Source organism: Eucalyptus grandis, chromosome 1 (assembly GCF_016545825.1).
Source record: "Eucalyptus grandis isolate ANBG69807.140 chromosome 1, ASM1654582v1, whole genome shotgun sequence".
Classification (NCBI taxonomy): domain Eukaryota; kingdom Viridiplantae; phylum Streptophyta; class Magnoliopsida; order Myrtales; family Myrtaceae; genus Eucalyptus; species Eucalyptus grandis.
In genome coordinates, this window is record NC_052612.1 from 1,104,668 (window position 1) to 1,130,723 (window position 26,056).

Below are 26,056 nucleotides of genomic sequence, written 5' to 3' on the forward strand. Positions count from 1 at the left end.
TTGCATTTGGCCAAGGGACTTTAGAGCCCAAATGAGCATTCCAAATGCTTTGAACCAAACAGGGCCGTAGTTCCTGTGAAGAATGCAAGTCAGGGAAAACGGAATGCTTTTCAACGAGAGTTTTCTCCTCTCTCTGTCGACAGGTTCTTTATCCAACTTTTCACCCTCAAGTTCCTCAGAGACCATCACCATTCTTCCTTCATCATTCAAAGAAACCACTGGGATACGCACTACAAGGTCCAAAACAACACAATTTTTCAAGTGATCGTCCGGAAGTGACATGAAATCCCCGAAGAATAGAGGAAAAGGAAAACACATAGCATCAATATGAGGATGCAATCTTTGGTACCACACTGAAAGAATATCAAAAGTGAGAGTGTAAACAAGGCATGACAGATCAGCAAAAGAAAAGGAAAAAGCCTTTTGAATGTTCATCAAATAAAAAATCATTGTTAGTAGCTAGATCTTCCTTAAATCATAAGTTTCAACCTGAAATTATTGCACTTTGGAAACCCAAACATCTAAGACGATGTTCAATAGAATCACGAAACTTCAAGAATTTTCAATGAAGCCCTTTAACTTCTTAAGAGATTGCATGAGCAGTTAGTTTGTATAAGATTGGTGCTCTTATCTATCTCATTGAAGAATAGAGGATTATTCAACTAGGTCTTCCTTTATTGGTAGAAAAATGAGAAACCATGAAATGTTTAACGTCAATGGCTTTCCTGGTCAGATTCGAAATCAGGCTAAGAGCACAAAGGAAGATTTTGTTGATCACCATAGACTTTAGCAAAGGCAAGTGGGATAATTATGACTCTTCCTTCCTTAGGTGATTCTTATTGCTTTTCTCTGTCAGCAACTTGTACCAAGTATCTCTTTGAAATGCAAATCAGTTGAGCTAGAGTCCATTCATAAGCAAATCACCTTAAGAATTTATTAAGCTAGAGCTATCTGACATTCATAAGCAAGTCACACAGCTTTTGCAATCATAGACAACTGCAATTTGGAGCAAAATCACAAGATGCAATATATTGAAGATCCATTTTATATCAACTCGCAAAAGTCATCAACCAAGTGGTAGAATAGGCTACGCAAGAAAAGGAAAGCCAAAAATCAAGTTAAACAAAAATGTCAGCATCTAAATTGTGAAGGATGAAATATATTACAATGAGAAAATGTAGCAACCGCTGAAGCAAAGCAGCATCAAGACAATATATATACTGCAACACATGAAAAATAAATGTAAGCAAGAACATTTTGAGGCAACATGTATGGTATTTATTGAAGTAGCTCTCCCAGCAAAAAGTTGCTCCCAGTCACAAGGTCCAAAGGTTAATGCAGCTAAAGAGAAAACCTTGCACTCTATCCTAAATTACGCATCATAGCATCTGGCATGAAGTATTACTAGGTACGCCATCCAAGCTGCTTTTCCTTTGATCAGGGATAGCTCCTTCAGATCAATCATCCCAGAGCTGCAATAACCAAATGATTACTGATTCCAGCACATGACCCAAGAAGGTATTAAAATATAAAATCGTTTTAAGAAACTGGAATATAATTGTCCGGGAATTAAATGACACAATGACACGTGCCAAAGGAAGACAAGAAAGCACAAATTATGGACTTGAGGGAAACCTCATGACCAATTTAGTAAGGTATGTAGTATTAACTCTAACAGCATCCTTCGATGATAATTTACTACCTTTGAACGTATGGGTTATTTTGTGACACAAATTGATCGTAAGAGAATAAATGGGGATCTGGACTTGGTAGAACCTATAGGAACCCTCCTTCCAAGTGTACTCACAAGGTATCTGCAACTAAATTGAAGTTGTTCAGAGCCAATATCTCCATGAAGTGTAGGTTACACTGAAAAAGTGTACGGTCTTTCCTCCCCCTTCCCTTCAGGAACAAACTAGCATTTGAGTTTGAATGCTTGGAAACACGCTAGGAAAGCCAGAGCAAAGAAAAATCAATGTTTTCCTGTAACCAAGAGCAAGTTTACTCTTCACATAATCTCTATCCCGATTATAAGTCTAAGTGACAACAAACCCCTTTAACTTCTGTGGCTTTCAGTAAACTTTCCAAAGAGTTATCCCACTTTTTTTATTTGAGAGTTAGCAGCAGGCTTTACAGGGGCAAGATTGGTGCTACTCCATATAATTTGTGTAGACTTATTGCTACATGATCAAGTGACTTCCTGAAATTTTGCTTCAACCAAAGAGTGACATTACTTGCCTATTTAGTAGACCCAGTGGAATTTTCAATACTGAAAACAATAAAAAGTTCAGTCAAAATAGTCATGGGCACAAGGTGTATACGCTTTAGAATTTTATGCCTTTCATATATAATAGCAAGACGCCCACAAATATATAGATGGCATACAACAAGGTATTGTTAATAGCATATCACCCTTCTGCTGAAGAAACTGTTAAAGCGCATAAAGCAACAATCAAAACAGAAAAATTTCTGTTGTTTGAGAGAGAGAAAAGATTTAAAAAAAAAAAAAAAACATAGCGTAGCACTTCATACGTCTTGTGCTTAAAAAAAAAAAACTGTCGAGTACAACAACTAAATACAAAATAGAAACTGCTCACGTACGTGCAACACATAACTGTACACAAATGTGCTATTAACTTCCTAGAAAATAGCAAACACACTAAATGCATAATTAAATGAACTGGCTGTTTTTTAATAAAAAAAAAAAAAAAAACAGAGGAAAACAGAGGAAAACATGACAGAAAACAGCAGCTGAACAATTCCAACAAACTCCTCCTTGGATCGATTCTTTGCTGCTGCAGTTCCTATTTTCTCTCTTAACAGCTCAAATCTTCTAGCCTAAAGTGGTTTTATGAACATATCTGCAAACTGATATTCAGATCTGCAATAGACCAACTTAATTTCGCTACTTTGTTACACCTCACGCAGAAAGAAAAATTTGACTTTGAAATGCTTGGTTTTGCCATGGAAAACTGGATTACGTGATATTGCTAAAGCAGCCTGATTATCCACATTAACTTCAATGCAATCACTAGAATTCAACTACAGATGCTTCATTATTTTCTTTAGCCACAAAGCTTGATTTGTAGCTGTAGTAGCTGCTATAAACTCAGCCTCTACAGTGGACGAGCTACAATATCTTGCTATTTAGAACACCCGGGAGAAACAAGCGAACCAAGACTGAAACAATACCCAGACGTACTTTTCATGTCATCCACTGAACCAGCCCAGTCACTATCAGAAAATCCTTGTAAATTAAATTTCTGACATTTCTTAAACTTCACTCCAAATAACAATGTTTCTTTGAGATATCTCAAGACCCTTTTTGCTGCAACCAAATGTAACGACTAGGACTACTCATAAACTGGATAAAACACTCACAAATAGAATATCTAGTCTAGTTGCTGTAAGATACATGAGACACCCAATCAGACTTCTATACATAGAAGCATTTACTGCATCTGTTCCATCATTCTTCTGCAGCTTCTCTTTAGCAGCCATAGGAGTGCTTACACTTCGACAATCTTCCATCTGAAACTTCTTTAGAATTTCCTTCATGTATTTTTTTTACAGATGAAAATCTCATATGAAGCCTGTTTGACTTCCAGACCCAAAAAATAAGCCATCTTTCCCAAGTTTGACATCTCAAAACCTACAAATAGATCTTGCTTCACCTTCTCTATCAATTCCATATCATTCCCTGTCACTAATAGATCATCTACATAAAGTGGCAGAAATACAACACTGTGATTCACCTTCTTGACATAAAGAGTGAACTCACTTAAGCTTTTTACAAAGCCAAAATCTTGCAAATATCGATCTATCTTCCCATACCAAGCTCTTGGAGCCTGCTTCAGTCCATATAGAGCTTTCTTAAACTTGTATACACTCTCTTCTTGGCCTTTGATATTGAAACCTTCAGGTTGTTCAACAAAAATCTCATCCTCAAGCTCTCCATTCAGGAATGTAGATTTGACATCTAACTAAAATATAGGCTACTCCTTCTCTACTGCAATAGCTAATAATAGCCTTATTATATCAAGTTGTGCAACATGAGCAAATGTTTCAGAATAGTCTACTCCCCATATTTGTGCATAGCCTTTCACCACCAGTCTAGCTTTGTGTTTATTGACAGAACCATCAGGATTAAGTTTTGTTCTAAACACCTACTTAACCCCAATCACATTCTTATCAAATGGTCTGCCAACAAGCTCCCATGTGTGGTTTTTCTGGATCATTGCAATCTTCTCCTGCATTGCTGCAATCCACCTCTGATCCTCCTTAGCTTCCACAAAGTTAGATGGTTTGAGCATTGCCACATTGCTTCTTTCATAGATTTCAGCAAGTGACCTTGTGCCTCTCATTGGTAAATCATCCATACTGTCTTCCAATCCATCTATAACTTCATTAACTTCTACATCTATTGCAGGTTGTTTTTCGAACTGCTGCTGTTCTGCACTCTTTCCTTCCATCCAATTTCACTCATCTTCCTCTAGAAAAACAACATCTCTGCTTATAGTCACCTTTCCTGTCATAGGGTGAAAAATTCTGTAAGCCTTTGATTGGAGACTGTACCCGATGAAGATTTCAAGCTCTGTTTTCTTATCCAACTTATCCCTCTTGACCTCATGAACATGAGTGTAACACAAATACCCAAAAACCTTCAAATTTTTCACAGAAGGTTTAACACCATACTAGATTTCAAAAGGTGTTGACCTCTCTAAGGTCTTTGTGGGCAATCTGTTCGACAAGAACACTGCAGTATTAGCTGCTTCAGCCCAGAACTTCTTAGGTAACTTCTTCTCCTGCATCATACATCTAGCCATCTCCATAATGCTTTTGTTTTTCCTCTCATTGACCCCATTCCGTTGAGGTGAATAGGGAGCAGTGAACTGCTGCACAATTCCTGCTTGCTCACAATTCAATTTAAACTTGTGAGTAGTATACTCGAACCATTATCGACCTGAGTATTTTAATTTTCTTCCCACTCGATTCTCAACTAAGGCTTTAAACTTTACAAACACATCAGCAACTTCATACTTGGCTTGCAGAATATAAATCCAACTCATTCTAGTCATATTATCAGTGAAGGTAATGAAATACCTGCTACCATTGAAAGAAGACTTAGACATAGGTTCACATAGATCTGTGTGGACTAATTGCAACTTCTCACATACTCTCCAGCCTCCTTCTTTGAAAAGAAATCTAGCTTGCTTGCCAAGAAGACAAGTTTTGCATTGTGGAAATTCCTCCTCCAAACTTGGCAAGTCATCTGCCAAGCTATTTCTCTACATAAACGACATGCTCTTCCTGTGAACATGCCCAAGTCATTTATGCCATATCTCTACATTTTCTTCTTTGCACTTTAAAGTCATTTATTGCATCTCTTGTTGCTTGAACATGAAATTCTTGTCCCTCATTGGAATTCTTAGCACTTCTTTGTTATCTGTATTATTAATAAGACATTCCTTCCCTTCAAACTTCACTTTATAGCCATTCTCAACTAATTGACTAATACTTAATAGATTCTGGTCAATGTTTGGCACAAAAAGAACATCACTGATCAGCTTCACCTCTTGATTTCTTTCAATAACCACTTTACCCTTCCCTTGCACTTCGATATACTTTCCGTTGCCAATTCTGACTCTAGACCTGACTGACCTGTCTATACTCCTAAACAGCTTCGAATTGCCACTCATATGATTGGTACAACCACTATCTACTAGCCATGCATCATTCCCAATAGAAGATTCAGGAAAAGAAGCTACAAACAAGTGCTCTTCCTCGTTTCATTCACTGCTACTTGTTTTTTTTTACTGCTTGCTGGTAATATTTTTCTTTGCAGATGGTTTCCATGTGACCTAACTTGTGACATCTTCTGCATATAGCATCAGGCTTTCTCCAACATCTAAAAAACTGATGATTAGTTCCACCACAGTATTAACAAGGCTTTTTGTTCATCTTCCATTTGCTAAACCCACCAGAATTTCCTTCTTTTGCTACAAACTTGGAGTCACCATCATTTTCTCTGAACCGAATCCATTTCTTCCCTTTGCCTCCATCATTTGACTTCACTTTAGCTTGCAGTACATCCTCTATAAACTCTTCTCTTCTCATCAGTCTTCTGTGCTCCTATGCTTGCAGAGCATTTAACAATTTTGCAAGCTTTATATCAGCTAAGTCTCAAACTCTTCTCTTCTCATCGGTCTTCTATGCTCTTGTGCCTGCAGAGTATTTAACAATTATGGAAGCTTTATATCAGCTAAGTCTCTTGTATTTTCCAGAGAAGTTATGGTGACTTCGAACTTCTCTGAAAGGGACACCAGGATCTTCTGAACAAGCCTTTCATCTTTTAAGTCAGTCCCTAAAACTCTGATTTTTTTTCAGCTATCCCAACCAACCTATCAAAGTACTCCTTCGCTGACTCTGAATCCTTCATCTATTGTCTCTCAAACTCCCTCAAGAGATTCAACACCTTCATGCCTCTTATCTTCTCATCTCCCTCGTATTCATCCTTCAAGAAATCTCATATTGTCTTTGTAGAATCACATCTCATGATCCTTGTGAAGATAGTGGGTAAAACAGCAGCATATAGGCAAGACTTTGCCTTAGCCTTCCTTGTGATTCTCTCTTTATGGTACTTTATCTGATTCAAGGTCGGATTGTGTGGAAGTGGAGCAACCTCATAATCATTCTCCACAGCCTCCCATAAATCATGACCCTCCAAGAATGCCGTCATCTTGACAGCCTAAGCCTGATAATTTTCCCCAGTAAAGACTGGAGCAGCCATTGCAGAGAATCCACTCGATCCTACCTCCATTAGTTTTTTCTTTGCAGATTGGAAGCAATCTTCACTCATTTACCCTCACTTCACAGTCCCTTAAGATCCCACAAACGCTCGGATACCAATGTTAAAGCTCATAAAGCAACAATCAAAACAGAAAAATTTCTGTTGTTTGAGAGAGAGAAAAGATTAAAAAAAGAAAAGACAGAGCATAGCACTTCATACGTCTTGTGCTTAAAAAAAAACTGTCGAGTACAATAACTAAATACAAAGTAGAAACTACTCACGCACGTACAACACATAACTGTACACAAACGTGCTATTAACTTCCTAGAAAATAGCAAAAACACTAAATGCATAACTAAATGAACTTGGCTGTTTTTTTAATAGCAAAAACACTAAATGCATAACTAAATGAACTTGGCTGTTTTTAATATAAAAAAAATAGAGGAAAATAGAGGAAAACATGACAGAAAACAGCAGCTGAACAATTCCAATAGAAACAGGATAAAAATAAAAGATTCAAGAAGTCAAAGCAAGCTGAAAAAAAAAATGGAACTTTACCAATTTCACATGCCTTAATAAAGAGTCAAAAAGTTGCTTGGATATCACTGGTGCTACCTCAGCAGGCCCACCTGCCCTCACGACTGGATAGCATATAGAGGGCATATGAAACTCAACCGCTGAAAATAACACACATTCACATGCCAGCGTCAAACAAACCCTAGTAAAAGAAAAGCGATTGAGTGGTCCATGGCTGCTTACCTATTCTGCCTCCATCAGGCGAATCAACAGAAGGAGTCATGACTTCCATTTTTATAGCAGCCAACATTGTCAGTGGAAAATATGATTGCACATGTTTTAATTAAAGGTACTCGTAAAAGAGCAAACCCTATAAGCTTCACAAGAATAACAATTAATGTCCACCTTAAATGATTCAACCGTGTGCCAAAATTAAACATCGAAACAAATATAAAGGAAGAGATAGAAACTATATGTTGGTTCAGCTACAAGTAAATACATATGCAACTACTTTGAACATGCTGAACTGCAGGAGTGCGTCGGCATATGCATCACATCTACACAAGAGACTGAAAAGGGGAAAAACTCACGGTGGAACCAATCTTTGCCAGCGCAGACCCATCAGAGGATGCAACAGTCCCTGTATTATCAATGCAAAGCGATCATAGGAGGCATACAACCTGCGGGGGCTAGATGAAGGAAGGGAAAACAAATCACCAGATAAACAAAAGCTAAACAAACTGACCAAGGGACACAATAGTATCGCTGGCTTTTTTCAGGGGTCTGGCGTTGGGCCGTATCGATTCGGAGAGATGCCGCTCATAGTAGCGAAGAGGGAAGAGGCGTCTGAAAGCATTGACCTCCATCTCCGACGACCAATCTCCGACAGCATTCGGCGTCCCCATTTTATGGCTATCTACAAATGGTGATTTCCGGCAAAGAGAACCGAGATTAAAACTGCGAATTAAAAAGAGCCCATTAAGTTTCTATGCAAAAATAACTGTTTCATAATAACACAAAATTTCTATTCTAAAAATAGAAATTCGTTTGATAACAACACAAATTTTTTTCTTTTCGAATGGGCGATGGCCGGCGGCGGCAAACGGTGGTTGATGGCAACGGATGAAGAATTGGTTGATGAACGATGAGAAAAAAATTTATTTATCATTTCTGTTCCAGAATAGAGAAGTAGAAAATTTCTACTTCTGATTTTTATTCCAAACCTATTTCTGGAATAAGAATATATTTCAAAAATAGAAAAATGGAATAGATTTATGAAACGGATTTCTATTTTAGAAACAAGTATGGACTAGAAAAATTATTTCTAGAACGGAAATATATAGTTGTCATGCACCCCCTAAGTGCTCATGTTTTTCCTCTTTATTTTTTTAAATAATTTTAATTTTATTAATTTTTAATCTAATATAATTTAAATTTAACTTGTATTTTAACGAAAATATCTCGATTAGCCAAAAATTGGGTAGCATTGATGGAACTCCTTGCCCTACACAAATTTGAGAGCCATGGAAAGACAAGGTAAGACAATTGCCAATTGACTAGTTTTGACCCATTTAGTTTATCCATTTAATATGACTATATGAGTTGTAATCAATCACATGGTTAAATGGGGGTCACACTCGGTCGCAAGGATAGGGAAAGCAAAAGCTATCGGGGACTCTTAGGAATTTAGCCCCGAATCAGAGGAAAAAAAGGGGACTCTTAGGGCCTATTTGGTTGTGTTTCTTTTTTTGTTTTTAAACACTTTTTCTGTTTTTTGTTATTGGGAACAAAAAAGGAACAAAACGCGTTTGGGTGCGTTTCTTCCTTTTTGTTCTTTTGTTCCCAGGAACAAAAAAGAAACAGAAATAAGAAACACAAAATTTGTGTTTCTTATTTCTGAAACACATCTGAGGAACAAAAAAGGAACAAAATTGTGTTCCTTTTCTATTTCTTGCTCCCTTCGAACACCGCCTCTCTCCCCTTGCGACGAGTTTCTCCTCTTGCGACGAGCGACGAGCGACGAGCGACGAGCGTCTCCTGCGACGAGCGTCTCCTCCTGCGAGCGAGAGAAGTCCATTGTCTTCTCCGGCGCCGACAGCGGCCTCTGTCTCGACAGCCGCTGCTCCTTCACCAGGTAAACGTGGTCACTGCTCCTCCTTCACCGATTGTCTTCACTTCGGCGAGAGCCACCCCTCGCAGATCTGGGCGATGGCTGGTCGGAGCTCGAGTGTGAGGGCTCGCTCGAGCCAGCGCTTGCCCAGATCTGCGGCAGTAGCTCGTCTGCTCGCTCGAGATCTGTACCAGCAGGCTTACGCTCGCCCAGATGAGCAGCTCGCTCGGCTTCTTTGCTCGAGCTCGAGCGAGCGCGAGATCATTCATACTCACGGTGCGTTTGATTGTCCTTACAATAGGGTAGAAACTTTTCTTGATGAACTAGTTTGCGTGATGAGTTCAGGCACTGTCGAACACTATCGACAAGTTCGAAGATTGATCACGCACCGATGATGTTTGCTATTTGCTAATACTTTCTGTAATGACACTTCCAGTGTGTTTTGTTATAATGTTGTGTTATTTGCTAATTACAATTGTTGTGACACTTTCTAACATGAGTTCTTTAAAAATTATCGGTGGAAACCAATCATACCACAAAACTCGAACTCCATGGAAGAGTCGGTATGGTCGACCATGCGATTCTGGACACTCAAAGCACAATCCGGGTGCGGTACCATCCAACGGTGAGGATCGGTATCAAATGTTTGAGTAAGAACTTCAATCGATCTTTTCCTTTAAAAAATTAGATGACATTCCTTTTTTTCGGAAATTGGGGTTCTAAATATGTATCGTGCAGCAATATAGTCTTGTCTTTCTTGCTTCCATTTCAGTTTTTGCAAGAAAAGCATACAGAATGTGAAGGATTTTCTGCAGCAATACGTGAGGGAAGGAGGCTGGCTGGCTACATCATGTACCAGGACCCACTCGCCATGTTCTATGAAGCTGTGTGCGTCGGAATAGATTTCAATGGCAATGTAAATGGCGATTATTTTCAACTACCTCTGCCTCCGACTGTTTCAGGTGATGCATAGCCATTCTCACTTCTCCATGTCACAACATTATAAGCCTCACATAGAGAATTAGATTCAAGAGCCCGTCGATCTTTTGAATAGCTGGAAGAGGTAGAATGCTTTTTGTTTATTGTTTTGTATTTTTGTTGCTTGAAGCAGAGAATCCCGGGCAAACAGACAACAAGCCAAAACCTAAGAAACGACAGGCGAAGTCTCTTAAAACTGGGCTTGCGGCACAGGTTACTGCTTTTCTAGAATTATTAACTGTGTATGTGTGTCCTGTACAGCCTTTTATGCTACGATAAACAATCATATTTTCTTATCTCTTATGACTGTTATAAATGGAAGCGATATCCGGAGTTCTGTTTTTCACCAAATTATCATTGCAAACAGTTTTTACGTGTGGATTCTTTGAAATATAGATTACTCCGTCGCCTTTATCCTCTAGGACTTGGCCTTTAGAATAATGATGCTGTTCAACGGACGTCACTTGTATTGCACTCATTTTTTTTTCCATTATTCTGAAACGGCTGTATTTATGTGCTGAGATTAGTGCGAGAGGGAGAGAGCGGGAAAGATGACCACGCGGATGTCGGAGGTTACTTCCATCTTCGATCGAAAAGGCTTCGAAAGATTGCATTTGTGTCCTACCGTTGTCAAGAAAATTTGCCGAAAAGGCGGAGTGGGGCGGTGGCCTTATAGAAAGGTTACACTCCCTTTCATTTCTCTCGCTCGAATTGAAATTTGCCCTTCCAAAATTTTCCACTTCAGCCAAATCTTGGTTTTCTGCAGATTCAATGTATTGAGAGAAAGATCTTGGAATTAAGGGAGCAGCTAAAGAGAGAAGATGAACCGAAAAGGAGTCGCACCCAAGCAGAGATTGACGAATGGCAACGAAATTTGGACAAGATCCACTATGGAGTCGCTAGAACAGACTAGTACGGCGTTTACTAATTTGGATACATTTTATATGTTGCAGAGACTTTGAGACCTTGATGAGTCATATACTTTCGTCTTTCGGCACATTTTGGTTTGTGTACAGTGGTGCTGTGAGCAAAGCGAGGACAAAGACGGATACTCTTTCTTGCATTATACACTTACATCTGTGATCAAAATTTCTTGTTGCCTCGAAAGAGAATATAATATTTTTGTGTGAAATTCTGTACGGTCTCTATATGGCTGTTTAGTGCAGAGCACAAATTGGTCAGTCTATTATTATAATTTTTAACCTAACTCAGACCGCTCGCTTGTCATTATGATAATGAGAATTCAAAGTCAAGTTTACACTTTATTTATAAAAAAAAAAAAAAAAAATGGGAAAATTTTGGTACAAACTTAAAAAAATTTCTTCCGACTAAGCAAATATGATCAAGTTTAGAATGTTTGTTTTCACTTAATATGAACAAAATTAAATTGATGAGCATTTAATGAGAATGATAATTCAATACCAAGTTCATATTTTATTAAAAAAACAATTGAAAAAAAATTGGAACAAAAATTTTGTACATTACCAAACGTGTTTTTGTTCTTTTTCTATTCCGAAACAGAAATTTTTTACGGTTACCAAACGTGTTTCTGTTCTTTTTTATTCCAGAAACAGAATTTTTATATAGTTACCAAACGCGTTTTTTTGTTCAGAAATTGTTCCGAACGAAACATTTTTTTTCTATTTCTGTTTCGGAACAATTTTTAAACAAAACGCAAACAAACGCACCCTTAGCAATTTAGCCCCGAGTCAGAGGAAAAAAAAACAAAAAGTACAACGATAGCTTTTGCAGATTTGAACTTACAGAATCAGAGGAGATAAAGCAAAAGCTTTTGTAGTTGTCAGAGGAGAAACAAAATAGATAAAACAAAAGCTTTTATAGTTGTAGGTGGAGGTTTTATCTTTTATAGTTGTAGGTAGAGGCTCCTCCACCTACAACTATAAACGCTTTCGTTTATCTATTTTGTTTCTCTTCCTCTGACAATTTTGTTTTATTTATTTTGTTTCTCCTACTCTGCTTCCTTCCTCCGCCTACAACTATAAAAGCTTTTGTTTTATTTATTTTGTTTCTCCTCCTCTGACAATTTTGTTTTATTTATTTGGGATATGTTCGGTAGAAGTCCTAAAACTTGTCCAAAAGTACAATTGAGTCCTAAAACTTACAAAAAATTCAATCAAGTCATAAAACTTGTCAACTTGATTCAATTGAGTCCTAAAGTTAACGCCGTTAAAAAATTAACGGAAATTGCTGACGTGGCGCGTCATATTTTAAATAATTTTTATTTTTCAAATGGCTTTTTAAATTATTTTTTATTCAAAATCTTTAAAAATTAGATTAAAAACTAAAAAGGAAAATCTAAATTCATTTAAAAAAGGAAAATCTAAATTTATTTAGAAAAATAAAACTGTTCAAAAAAAAAAAAAAAAGGGACATCGGTGGAGTTCCGCCACCGCCCATCGCGGAGGGGCCGGCGACTCGCCGGCCCTGGAAGGGGTGGCCGGGCCTCCCTCGGGCGAGGCCTCGCCAGCCCTCACGGGGGTCGGCGACCATCGTCCGCCCCGGGCGAGCCTCATCGGCCCTCGCTCGGGGCCGGCGAGTGGCGAGCCTCGCCCGGGGCGGGTGACGGTCGCCGGCCCTCACCCCAGGGGCCGGCGAGGCCACCCACCCCGCCCGGGGCCAACGATCGTCGCTCGGCCCCTCCGGCGATGGGCGCGATGGCGGCGGCGGTAGTGAGGGTAGAGGGCCGATTTTTTAAAAAATAATTTTAAAAATAATTTTTATAACTTTTCTTTTTAATTTTTGGTGAAAATAAGTTAAAATGAAAAAATCTATTTTTTTAGTTTTTAAATCTATTTTAAAAAAATGAATAAAAAATCATTAAAAAAATCCACGTGAAAAATAAAAAATAATTTAAAATGACACGTCAGCATATTTAACGAAAAGACTAACGGCGTTAATTTTAGGACTCAATTGAACTAATTTGATAAATTTAGGACTTGATTGAACTTTTATAAATTTTAGGACTCAATTGCACTTTCTGGACAAGTTTTAGGACTTCTGTTGAAGATATCCCTATTTATTTTGTTTCTCCTCCTCTGCTTCTGTAAGTTCAGATCTGCAAAAGCTATCGTTGTACTTTTTGTTTTTTTTCCTCTGATTCGGGGCTAAATTCCTAAGAGTCCCCGATAGCTGTCTATAAATGCCATTTGAGTTGCAACCTCCTGATCATTATCGTCTGTCCATTTTGGTCTACACACGAAAGGAAAGACTAGAGAGAGAGAGACGGTAGATCTCGGGAGGCTTTGCGCAAACGAGGACGCGCGCTCGTGTTGCTCTTACCCTCCTCTGCACTCATCCACGTCCCAGCTCCAGCCCGTGAGCGACGACGACGGCACTGCCCCCCGACTCCCGACTCCTGCTGCTCACCGCCGCCGCCTCCTTTCTTCGGACGAGCTGCTTTGCTGTCCAAGCCGCGACGACCACCTCCGACGGCACTGCCCTCTCCTCCCACCGAACCTATCTGATGCCATTCCCCTCTCTCCCAAAAAATAAAAATAAATAAAAAAATCCTGGCTCAAATTTGGGATTTTGAAGCTGAGAGCCTGTTTTGTGTTGCATTTCTTCTCTAGGCCTTGATTTCTTTTGTTCTCTTTGTTTCGCTGGGCCCGGCCCGGCGGGAGGCCGTCGTGTCCAACCACCGGAGACGACGCGGGTGCTCTCTGTCCCAAGCCGCTGCTGTTGCGTCATGATGTCGAGCCTGTTTTCGTTCGCTTGGCGTCCCTCGTGGCTTCGTCTTGCATCGCTACCTCCGGCCGAAAGTCACTACCGAGACGAGATGAGACGAGCCGTGTCACAAATCGTCGGCCGAATCACCGCCGCGTGCACCTCGCCGAACCACCACCGTGGCCATCCTTTGCCAGGGAGCACCGCACCGGTCATCCGTCTAGCCGATTCCGATGAAGTCCAAATTTCGCACTATTATCCTGTGAATTTAGGTGAAATATCGTCCGAATTTGTTTGTGTTTTTGCATGTGATTGTGCACTCTGAGCAGAAATCCCCTTCGCTAAATCTATTTGCACACGCCTTCAGCTGCTGGATGATCCATTTTCTTCTTCTTTTTTGGTGTCTGTGCAACATACAGATATTCCCGAGGATCTCCGTCTTCATCTCTGTGTGCTCTGCCGTGGAAGCATTCCAAAAGCCTCAGCTCACTTCTTGGCCAGGCCACGCCACACCAAGTTACCAACCTTTTTTTCTCTTCTGGGGAGGGAGAGAGAGGTCTGGAAGTAATACGCTTCCCAGATATGGCACCCTCAAAGGCCAGAGCATCAGAAGTTCAGTACGATGTGTTCTTGAGTTTTAGTGGAGCGGACACTCGTTTTGACTTCACAGACTTCCTCCATCAAGGCTTGAATAATGCCAGAATCCGCGTATTCAGGGACGAAGATGCAATCGAGGTGGGTGATAAGATTGATGACACAATTTTACAAGCTATTAACAATACCCATCATCTCTCATACTTATCCTGACCGTGAATGGTGTCTCATCGAGCTTGAACACATGATGTACAATGTGTTTAGGTCAAATGGCAAAAAAAGGATTTTTCCCATCTTTTATAAAGTGGAACCTGGGCATGTTAAACATCGGACTCCACGCCCCAAAAATCTTTCCTCCGAAGTCGAACTTAGGGCGTTCAAAGGGGCTCTTGCAAAGGTTGGTCAAATCAAGGGATGGAAGGTCGAGGAGGGACAAAGGTAAAACTACCTTTAAGATGCCTGCGTAATTCTTCCTTTTTTGGTTTTTGTTTTAGAGGATAAAACATTGCCCTATCAAATCATTTATTTTCTTCTTCTTTTTTAAATGGAAAATTTGGATAACCACTTCCGACTTCAAGTGCTACTGCTATCGAACTTTACATCCTCTACTCAAGACATCTTCCCTAATATTTCAGTTGTTATAGCCACTGCCGGCGCTGGGGAACTTGTTACGGGTTTTGGGGTTATATAATTTGTCATCCCCAAATTGCAGCATTCAATGGATGACCTTGAATTTGTCTGCATTTTCTCCCTATTACAAGTGCTGAAAATCTTTTCTAGGCTTAGCTATAAATGCCGAAATTTTGCTTGGGCAACATGTGGTAGCCACTTGGTAATTTCGGCCATTGTGTAGACTACTACCAAATAGAAAAAGGCATCCAGTGAATTAAATTCTACTAAATTAGCCTATACTGATTATTCAGTGTATTTAGATATTGTTTGTAACCACGTGCGATGTGTGGGTATGAATTAAATGTAGTCAATTAATGAAAGCGCTTTTGTGTATGGTAGCCAAGCAAAAATTGTCGATTTGGTGGTTCGAAAGGTTTTGGAGGAGCTAGGCAGAAAAGATGAGTCACAGACTGAGCATCCGATTGAGCTTGATGACTTGACAGAGTCACTTGAAGACTCTTATAATCGTGCAGTGATGGTAACATATCTTCTTCTTCATCAGTACACAATTGACGCACATGAATGCACGGATTTGAAATTTCATTTGTTCTAACCTCAGCTTGATGCTATAATTTGGTGAAACTACACAAATTACAAGAAGTTAAATGTTATTCTGAAATTTACACGGACAAAAATATATATTCCGATCAATTAGTGTTCCTTCAACACGTTCTTTTTAATTGGAAATGTTGTTTCCTATAAATTAAATGAGTACACAAATTCAAGTCTCATAAACTGTAATTTTTAAATTTATTTCTTGCTGTATAATTCATTGTTGGACGTTGTGTGATGTGATGAGTGTTTATTTTTTCCTTTTTTTTTTTAATTTCATACTGTTTGCAATAATCACCCTTTTGAACATTCACATTCTTGCGTACTAGCCTGCAGATTTTGAAAATGGTTTAGCTTATCCCCTACCTTCTCTAGTTTTTCAGTCTGCATGACCATCAAATGTTACCTAAAATCTTGTTGTCCTAAAGCATTAGGACAGGAGGCTATTCTCCAAAGATCGATTAGCAAAAGCATGGCTTTGTTAAAGCTCAACAGGTTTTCCAACCCCATTCTGCCTCCCGTTTTCAGCCTTTGCTAGTTCCTCCCATCTTCTCCAGCGTACTCAATTTCCATTTTAGAATTTTTCCCACCAAAAAAAAAAAAAAAATCTGATTTTTCGCTCGATTGCCCTGCAAACAGAGACTGGAGTTTTAAATATTGACATGGCATGGGTTGGCAGTGCACGCGCTACTGTTTTAATAAGTACTTTTTTCCCAGCTTTCAATAGTCTCTTTTCCTTTCCTTCCCCTGCCCCCCCTTCAAGTTTCGAAAATTCTTCCATACAATGAATTGCAAAAGACAGATCTCATTTTTTGGGACAGTGTATGAAATTTTAATTATTGTACCACCTTGACAACAGTTTTTGTTGTCAGCAGGATAAACATTGCAAGATACAAAGTAATCTTTAGGAGCCACACGTGTCTTGGTGTGGATCATTATATGAAGTACATAGATGTGGTAGTTTATATGTGCCAATAGGAATTAGTCAAGCTAAATGTTAGCACTATACTATTTAAAGAAAATTTTCTTTTCTTTTCTTTTTTATAGAAATAATTCTATTGACCCCAATTTTCGAGTAACTGTAGGAGTATAAACAATATGCTCCACAAGAAACCTAATCTGTTCTTGATTAGATGATTAGTGAGAAAAGATTAGCATTATCTTGATTGTGCAGTGCTTAAAACTTATGTGAAATTTCAATGCGGTCCAAGTGCAGCGGTATGCCGGAAGAGAGAGTCTAAGCAGAGGAAGTATAGGGAGAGGGACGAGTCTAAGCAGTACTAGTACAGAGAGGAGATGGAGTAATCTAAGCGTAAATAGGATGGAGGGCATGGACATGGAGGAGGCTAGTGTGAGTACAGGGAGGAGTGGAATCAAAGGGAGTCTAAGCATAAATAGGATGGAGGACATGTACACGGAGGAGGGCAGTGGGAGTACAGGGAGGAGGGGGAGAAGTGGAAGCAGCAGAAGCAGAGGGAGCAGTGGAAGCAGCAGAAGGACTAGCAGCAGCAGAAGAGGGAGGAGCAGGAGCAGTGGAAGCAGCAGGAATAGCAGCAGGGAAGAGGAAGCGGGGGAAGCAGTGGGAGGAAGTTTTCAAGATATTTGTTTGGGGGCGTTCTCGGTGTGCCTTTTTTCTGCATTGTGTTGTAGCCTTTCTCTGCTTAATAACAAGGAAACAAGTCGATAAACAGATGGGTTATGGATGCTTCTTCCGTTTTTTGATCAGCATGGGATGGTAAACGGTGCCGTTCAAGCTTGTAAGGAGAGTTTCCATAGATTTGATAAGTATCTCAAGTTCTGTAATTCAATCACCTCTGAAATTTCTGATCCCAGTGCTTGTGGTCGAGCATATGGTATGAAAATATTTGATCTCAAAGAGTGGAAGAAGAGAAACATCATGGGAATATATCACTGATAGCAGGAAATGAACAAGGATAGGACATTGTGGATAGTCGGCGTCTTATCCCCTGGATTGGTCACTTTCTACAATCTGACTAGATAGTTCGATCAGAGGTGGCATGTGTTTAGACTTGGCTATGATCCAGCACTCAACCGGACAGAAATGGACAATGCAGCAGTCATTCGTTACAATGGAAACTGTAAACCATGGTTGGATTTGGCAGTCTCCAACTATTTTGTAAATCTATGATGAGTCTTGAAGGGGAACAATGCAGCTGTGTATGCTTAATAAACCAATCAAAGAGAAGGAACTTTGCAATGCAATTACATTTCAACCTGACGTTCCTGAGAATTGCCAACACGGTCTCGCGGGTTAGAGAACTGTCCTCCAATGGAAGATGGCATGAAGTGTTAGTCCACTTTTAACGAAGCGAAGTGAGCAGGAATTGAAATCACTGAGCCTTCCATGATTAATTCTGTCGTCAAAGTGTCGTCAAAACGTCTTTCAAAGCTATCCAATAAACAAGGGAAGTCCATCCATGCTTGTGTGGTCAAGCAGGGTCTCGACACATTCTCTTCCATCAGCAATTCCATCATGGATTCGTACATGAAGTGCAGGGACTTGGAATCTGCGTTGGGCGCCTTCCGGTCAATGCAAAGCAGGGATTCCGTGTCACAGAATGTGCTCACTCATAGGTTTCTTCATAAGGGAAATTTGGGATGAAGGTTGTCACGATTTCGGCAAGTCCGAGTTGATGGATTCGAACCCAATGTCTCCACTTTGGTACTGGTTCTCCAGGCGCATATGTGGATGTTGATATGGAGCAAGCAGATGGACTTTCATACGCTCTTGAAGTTCAACAATGAGGGGAGTGGGCCCATTGATCTCGATTCAATCTTAGGAATGCTGACATTATGCAAATGTGCAGGGATAGTTTGTTCAAAACAGAGATGAACATGAAAAGGCACAAGGTTTCAGGATGTGCCCGAACAAGATATGATGAAGTATGATCACCTGACTTAATGTGAAAAACATCGGATCAGCATTTAAATTAGGGGGAAAATCTCTCCTTTCCCCGCTAGTGAGGTGTGTTGAGGCAAAATCGTCAAATTTATCACTAAAGGATGTATCATTGAGCCCAATTTAAGTATGGAGATAACACGTTCCATTTGCTTTTCTCACAGGGGAATACTTGAGGCAAGTCCTAATGAATGAAGACATGAAGCAAAATGAAATTGATTCAACACAAGAAGGGTTTATCATTTCTAAATTAGTCCAATTCAAGTTTGAAATGCAAGTAACATGTCCCATCTCTTGTAGGACAAGGCGCACATCAACCACGGGAGCGATGCCTTCTACCAAGTTGGCATGCTAAGGCCCAACCATCCATTTTGTTATAAAGGATGTATATCGTTCGTAAAATGATTTCTAGTCAAGTGTGGAAATAACATGCCCAATCTTCTAAATGTCTCTTTGAGAAGAGCATTTGAAAAGAGCAAGAATTGAACTTTGTGGATTAACGTATGCAGTAAAGAAATGTCTTTCATAAATAAAATAAGGGCATAGAGGCATTTTTCGAGCAATCCTGTCACTTAGCTGATTTATGTCATGCATATCATGCATATATCCTTCATAATATTTTCCTAACATGTGTCGTCGTCATTCTTGATAGGAAATGTCAATACCCGAAGAACAAAAACACTTGAAGGGTAAATTGTATCGATTCCAATTGCTGATTTTGATACTGTTTCTGGCGTGATTCTCTTTTCCTTTGATTTTGATTACATCAAACACTTGTATGAGGTGTGGTACTATTCTGATTAGTGGTTCTGTTAATGGTTACCGATGGTTATAACACAAGCTTGTAGGATTTTTTAGTAGGAAATGACAATGATAGTAGATGTTCCAATTAAAAAAGCTAGCACAAATCGAGAGAGGGAAACAAATTACTCGTACTTTGAGCTGTTCGCAAGGTGATATGCTTCTATTTGGATTTATGAGGCTCCTGTGTTTCTCATAACCATAAGGAGAAGAGAGGAGGTTTTGGGGGGGGTGGGTTTACATTGCTAACTTGACAGTACCATTTGCTTTGTATTATCTATGTATGATGAGTTGCTGAAAGATTGTCTCCCTCTGGTTAACAGAACTGTTCTTCACATGCAGAGTCTTGACCGTATAAATATGTCAGCTTTTGGAAGGTACAAATGCTCAATACTAGACATGCAAGCTAGGTTGCTGTTAGACACGCTGGGGAAGAGTATTGAATCTGCTTTGGTCCAGTCTTCTAAATGTCTCTTTGAGAAGAGCATTTGAAAAGAGCAAGAATTGAACTTTGTGGATTATCGTTTGCAGAAAGAAATGTTTTTCATAAATAAAATCAAGGCCATAGAGGCATTTTTCAAGCAATCCTGTCACTTTAGGTGATTTATGTCATGCATATCATGCATATATCCTTCATAATATTTTCCTAACATGTGTCGTCGTCATTCTTGATAGGAAATGTCATACCCGAAGAACAAAAACACGTGAAGGGTAAATTGTATTGATTCCAATTGCTGATTTTGATACTGTTTCTGAAGTGATTCTCTTTTCCTTTGATTTGGATTACATCAAACACTTGTAAGAGGTGGGGTACTATTCCGATTAGTGGTTCTGTTAATGGTTACTGATGATTATAACACAGGCTTGTAGGATTTTTTAGTAGGAAATGACAATGATAGTAGATGTTCCAATTAAAAAAGCTAGCACAAATCGAGAAAGGGAAACAAATTACTTGTACTTTGAGCTGTTTGCAAGGTTCTTTTTGGATTTATGAGGTTCCTGTGTTCCTCATAACCATGAGGAGAAGAGGGGGGGTTGCATTGCTAACTTGACAGTACCATTTGCTTTGTATCATCTATGTATGATGAGCTGCCGAGAGATTGTCTCCCCTCTGGTTAACAGAACTTGTTCTTCACATGCAGAGTTTTGACCGTATAAATATGTCAGCTTTTGGAAGGTACAAATGCTCAATACTAGACATGCAAGCTAGGTTGCTGTTAGACATGCTGGGGAAGGGTGTATCCTCGAGCATTAGGAGCTGAGCCATGGCAGGCATCCAGTGAAATGTTTCCTGGAATTGATCCTTGTTGGAGATATGCGAAGATCAATTTGGGATCACAATTGATCTATAGTATTGTTTCAAAAATCAATTTAGAATTAGATTTTATTTTATTTGATTTCATGTATTGGGTCTTATTCCTTCTTTAGTTGTATATCGATTGTATTATAAATAGGAGCGTATACTTGTAAAGGACAATTCATTCAATACAGAATACAGATTTCTCCCAAGTCTATCCCTTTTCTTTCATTTTGTAACAATCCTGAAGCTCTTGCCGTTGAACTGGCACTTGTCCCAACTATACAGGTACTTTCACCTTCATTTTGATTTTTGCTCTTAGATCTCCTTGTTGTGACATGGAAGTTTGAAATGCAGATCTTCTGGCTGTGTTTTTGCCATGGCTTGAGGCCGTTATTTTGATGACCATCTTCATGTCTGGTTTCTAAACTGAAATTCCTTTATGGGCACTTTAATGGTGAAATTTATTTACAAAAGATGTAGGACAAATAAGCTTTTTAAGTAAAGAAACGTAGCTTTTGCTGAAAAAGTGGTTGCCCAGATATCTTTTGGCTTTCAAATGATGCTCTGTGAGAAATATACCAAGATGGTCATTCGATTCGTGAAATAAATGGCTATGACATATTCTTGCATAGAGTTGTCTTAAGGTTGCATTTACTTTCAAATGCCATGCATTTGTCGCGTATCCTGCAGCTGTCTCCTCCCCATATTGTCGACCTTTTCTTCAATCAAGACCATGGCAATTGATTTCAGCTGAAACAAAGTAATGATAGTATACATGTTTCAGAGTGTCAGAAGTGTCTCACAGGTTATGTTGATGCAGTGGATTGGGAGGGACTTGAAGATCTATGCGGCAATTCTTGTTTATATATACATATGCATAACCCCATACTTGAGGTATCGGCCATCGCAAATTCGTACAAGAACAGCAACAAGAAAGGTAATCATTAGACATAACTTTAACTTGAAGAGAAAGAGGGTGAGCCAAGCGATTCGGATTCGAATTGGGGTGAGGCTATTGAGTGTGTGAAAACCTGCGACTTAGCGATAGCGGTGGCAACAGTGGCAGCTAGTGCCAATATGTTCAAGCATCTAGTGGTGGATGTGGCACCAAGTCTTGGGGCCAGTATTGGTGGGTGACTTTGGAAGTGCTACCAATGGCCACGACTAAGTCTAGCATAATTGCCAAGTTCACTCATGGCAGTGGTTAAAATCACTTTTGACAGTGTTACGCAACATGACGTTATACGTGTAAAACATGAATTTTCACACATTTAATTACCCTTCTTGCCTAATTTGAACTTTGATTTAGCAAGAAGGGCATTTCATCTTGAATAAGATTACTGGTCACGCAAATTCGACATGTCACGCGTTTATTAACAATGTTACGTAGCATAACGACACATAATTATAATAAGAAATTTCACGGACATAATTACGCTTATTGATTAATATGATCTTCAATTTAGCACAAAGGGTATATTTATGTCCAATGTGTGGATTAATGTTCATGGGTATCAATCTAGATCCAATACTATTTCCGGTGTGTTTAAAAACATCGTTGGGGAAAGCTTTTGGAAAAATATAAAAAAATTCAGTGAAAGGGTTTTTTCAAAATGCAAATAGCATTTGATAAGATGTAATTTATAAACATAACTTTAACTTAAATATCATTTGAAAAACACTATACTTTGTAAAGGTCCATGCTATTTTTTTTTTTTTTTAAATTTCAAACATTTGTTGATGAAAACTAAATCTAGTCTCGTTGGTGGCTCGCTAGTGGCCTGAACCTGACAATGTTGATTGAGGTGTGGACATTTTTTAAATTAAAGAAGATTAGAAAAGTTAAAGTTGGAAAAAAATTGTATATTTATTTTTCGAAAATACTCCAAACTCAAAGTACTTCTAGGATTTTGGAAATGCAACAAAATTCTCCAAAGAAATTTGTGGAGCCATATTTGCATTTATCTAGGATATTTTTAAAGCCCAATGGGCTTTGAGAAGGTGGTTTCCCAGACTCACACTTCGCCGTCAAACGACACGTGGCGAAATTGGAGGGAGAGTTGACGGGGACTCCTCCGCCCTACCCGGTCGACGAATTTGAAGGCCGCGGCCTCGCCGACCAAGCCCAACCCCCACCCGCCCCCACGTTCCCTTTCCACGCTCGACTAAGGCGTTGCTGCTCCGCAAATGCCCTCTCCCTCTCCCCTTATTTACCCGAATGCCACCCCGGTCGTCGCCGTAATTTCGGCGATCCACGAGGGCCGTCGAGTCCAAATGGGGGGGAGAATTTGGGAATCGTCGTCATGGTAGTGTAGCGCAGGTGCAGGTACGGAAGCGAAGGAAGCCAAGCTTCTCTGTAACTCTCTCTCTCTCTCTGTCTAGCGCGTTTTCGCGTTCTCACCTCTTCGGGCGATCGCCTCCTTTTGACTTCGTCGCGATGGAGAAGAAGGACGATCCGACATTTTCCGGGAAACTGCTCGATTCGCGTGCTCTTCTGACTCGCGACGCGTGAGGGATTTTTTTGCTCGGATTCTGTCGCAGACGGTCGCGGCACTCGTGATTGCGGCGGGTTTTAGGTTTCGCGCTTCCTGAGCCGGTTCGTTGCTTCTGCAATGGAACCGGCGTTTATTCTGTCTCGACGAGCAATCGCGCTGTCCTACTCCTCCTTAGCTTAGCTGCGGGTTTTTTTAGAGATGATGCTGGAGACGGGGTTCAATTGCGGGTCTTTGTAAAAGCAGAAGAAGAAACCGACGGGGAATCCTAGACGAAAGAGAGAGAAATGGGTGGTGAATTAAGTAGCACTGATATCGATACACGACACGACACGATATATCGACACGTTACAAGAAATAAATAATTCCGACATGTTGAGACCACCGACCAAGGTGGCATAGATGGTAGGGCCTTGGACCTCCCCGGTGGAGGTCAAGGTTCGAATCCCTTGCGAAGCAGGGAGTCAGTCTAGCTACTACATGGTGACTTAAGCGTGACGTCGGGGTGGTGGTTTCCCTGCTAGCGTCGCCTGGGGGTTTACGGGAACAGTTGTCGGCCTAGTAGCGGTTCCTCTAGCACCAAAAAAAAAAAGTAATAATAATTCCGACATGTTGAGACATGTTGTGTGTGTGTGTGTCTATATATATATATATATATATATTTTATATTATTATTTTTATGATTATTTCAATTAAATTAATATGATTCAAATTCACAAATAAATAAATAATAATAAAATTCTATAATAAATTTACATTAAAAATATTAATCCACAATTTATTAATATCATTCATTGTTTCAATTTAACAAATTCAATTCCATTTCAATAAATCCATAAAACTTGGAAAGAAAAAAAAAGTAATTCACATTCTAGACTTGTATATCGGACGTGTCAAAAGAAAAAAAGAAAAAAATTGAGGTTAAATTGTGTATCACAGAGAGTAAGAGTCAAAAGAGAAAAAAAGAAAATATTAAATTTTTTTCTTTTCTAATTTGTTATTTTTATTATTGATTTTTATTTTTTTTCATATATATATTTTGACACTTCATTTATTGAAAATTTTTAAAATTGACCTCGCATGTTATGATCGTGTATTGGAAAGTCGTATGTCAAAATTCTGGCTCAAGTGTCAAAAAAATGTCGAAAAAGTTGACTAGATATCGGATTTTTCGATACGTGTTAACCGAGTGTTGAAGAGTATTGGACACATGTCGAAGTGTTCGACACGACACGAAGGCTTTCGAAGAGTGTCTAGGTGGAGAATGGGGTAAGCACGATAAATCTTGGTGGCGTTAAAATGAGATGAACGATGTACACATACTACACGGTGGTGGCTCTTAGAATGGACAAAAGAATACAACTAGATGGTCCTTTTCATGGTATTCAAATCACATGCATGAGGTCATAATTTTTAAAAAAAAATTGTTAATGTCATTACATATATCTATTAAATTTAAAAGATGAAAAAACACTTGAAACATTAATTTTACAACTAATAACGAAATCATTATGTAATGAAATGACTTCTAATTCCTTTTGCTCAAATTAAATTGCTCTAAGAGGACTCTCTAGTGACCTAAAATTAAGACCAATGATATTGATTATACATAAAATAAATGAAGTAAAGAGAAAATCAAGATAAGAATAATGAATTATAAGAGAAAAAATTTTACTTTTCTGATCCTAATCTCGTAGATGAAGATGTGCAGGGACCTAAAACATTACAAAATCAATCTTAAAATTACATGAGTCAAAGCTAAAGTTAAAAAAAAAAAAAAAAAAGAGAGAAACGACTCAGTCAATTTTCTTCGGCTGGAGGACAATGTAGATTCCTTGAACAGTTGCAATTGAATTCTTCATGTATGCCTTTTATTAGAATATCATCACGTTTTTTATTTTTATTTTTTTTGTCAAGCTAGAATATCATCACGTTGGGTTATCAAGAAAACGCTAAAACGAAGATGGGGCCGACCCTCGCCAGGTTGGAGGGGACACAGACCTGCTTACTTAAACGAAGACGCGCGCTCGTGTTGCTCCTACCCTCGTCTGCACTCATCGACGTCGCAGCTCCAGCCCGTGAGCGACGACGACAGCACTGCCCCCCACTCCTGACGCCTGCTGCTCACCGCCGCCGCCGCCTCCTTTCTTCCGACGAGCTGCTTTACTGTCCAACCCACGCACGACGAGCTCCGACGGCACTGCCCTCTCCTCTTGCCGAACCTGTCTGTCGGCATTCCTCTTATCTCCAAAAAAAAAAAAAAAAAAAAAAGATCCTCCCTCAAATTTGGGATTCTGAAGCTGAGAGCCTTTTTGTGTAGCAATTCTTCTCTAGGCCTTGATTTCTTCTTTCGTACGTTTTCGTCGGGCCCGGCCCGGCGGGAGGCCGTCGTGTCCGTCGCTGAACCTAATGAGCTCCCCTGCTTCCCACACCTCCAGCTACCGGAGACGACGCAGCTGCTCTCTGTCCCCATGAACTGCCGTTGCATCCTGATCCCGAGCCGACGTGCTTGTGATCCTTCCTCGTGACGACGAAACCACTTTCTCTTTTCGCAGGTTCGCTCGGCGTCCCTTACGGCTTCGTCTTGCGTTGCCACCCGCGGCCCAAAGTCACTACTGAGACGAGATGAGCCGAGCTGTGTCACAAA

General features: G+C 39.6%; 2 protein-coding genes and 1 long non-coding RNA gene across 3 annotated transcripts; 2 read left to right on the top strand and 1 right to left on the bottom strand.

Annotated features, from left to right (window-relative positions):
- Positions 1 to 7,508: 7,508 nt before the first annotated feature.
- LOC120286148 (exosome complex component RRP43-like) lies at positions 7,509 to 8,250 on the bottom strand. Its single transcript, XM_039310976.1, has 3 exons — positions 8,052 to 8,250; positions 7,897 to 7,946; positions 7,509 to 7,619 (listed from the first exon to the last, which is right to left on the bottom strand). The coding sequence occupies exons 1-3, from the start codon at positions 8,209 to 8,211 to the stop codon at positions 7,509 to 7,511; spliced, it is 321 nt and encodes a 106-aa protein (XP_039166910.1). The 5' UTR covers positions 8,212 to 8,250.
- Positions 8,251 to 10,996: 2,746 nt separating this feature from the next.
- On the top strand, positions 10,997 to 11,526 carry LOC104436060. The gene is made up of 2 exons (XR_005551561.1): positions 10,997 to 11,074; positions 11,161 to 11,526. It is a non-coding gene; the product is annotated as an uncharacterized LOC104436060 (long non-coding RNA).
- A 2,978-nt stretch (positions 11,527 to 14,504) lies between these two features.
- On the top strand, positions 14,505 to 17,811 carry LOC120292680. The gene is made up of 5 exons (XM_039310980.1): positions 14,505 to 14,813; positions 14,937 to 15,110; positions 15,684 to 15,822; positions 17,113 to 17,517; positions 17,623 to 17,811. Exons 1-5 carry the CDS (start codon positions 14,773 to 14,775, stop codon positions 17,809 to 17,811), a joined length of 948 nt encoding a protein of 315 aa, XP_039166914.1. The 5' UTR covers positions 14,505 to 14,772.
- Positions 17,812 to 26,056: the final 8,245 nt, after the last annotated feature.

Bases quoted from the DNA above. Each gene is read 5' to 3' on its own strand.
- LOC120292680 (XM_039310980.1), top strand. From the start codon at position 14,773: ATGCCAGAATCCGCGTATTCAGGGACGAAGATGCAATCGAG. The intron at 14,814-14,936 runs GTGGGTGATAAG...CAATGTGTTTAG, and splicing joins GGGACGAAGATGCAATCGAG to GTCAAATGGCAAAAAAAGGA. The intron at 15,111-15,683 runs GTAAAACTACCT...TGTGTATGGTAG, and splicing joins AAGGTCGAGGAGGGACAAAG to CCAAGCAAAAATTGTCGATT.
- LOC120286148 (XM_039310976.1), bottom strand. From the start codon at position 8,211: ATGGGGACGCCGAATGCTGTCGGAGATTGGTCGTCGGAGATGGAGGTC. The intron at 7,947-8,051 runs GTCAGTTTGTTT...TTGATAATACAG, and splicing joins CGATACTATTGTGTCCCTTG to GGACTGTTGCATCCTCTGAT. The intron at 7,620-7,896 runs GTGAGTTTTTCC...TATTTTCCACTG, and splicing joins TGGCAAAGATTGGTTCCACC to ACAATGTTGGCTGCTATAAA.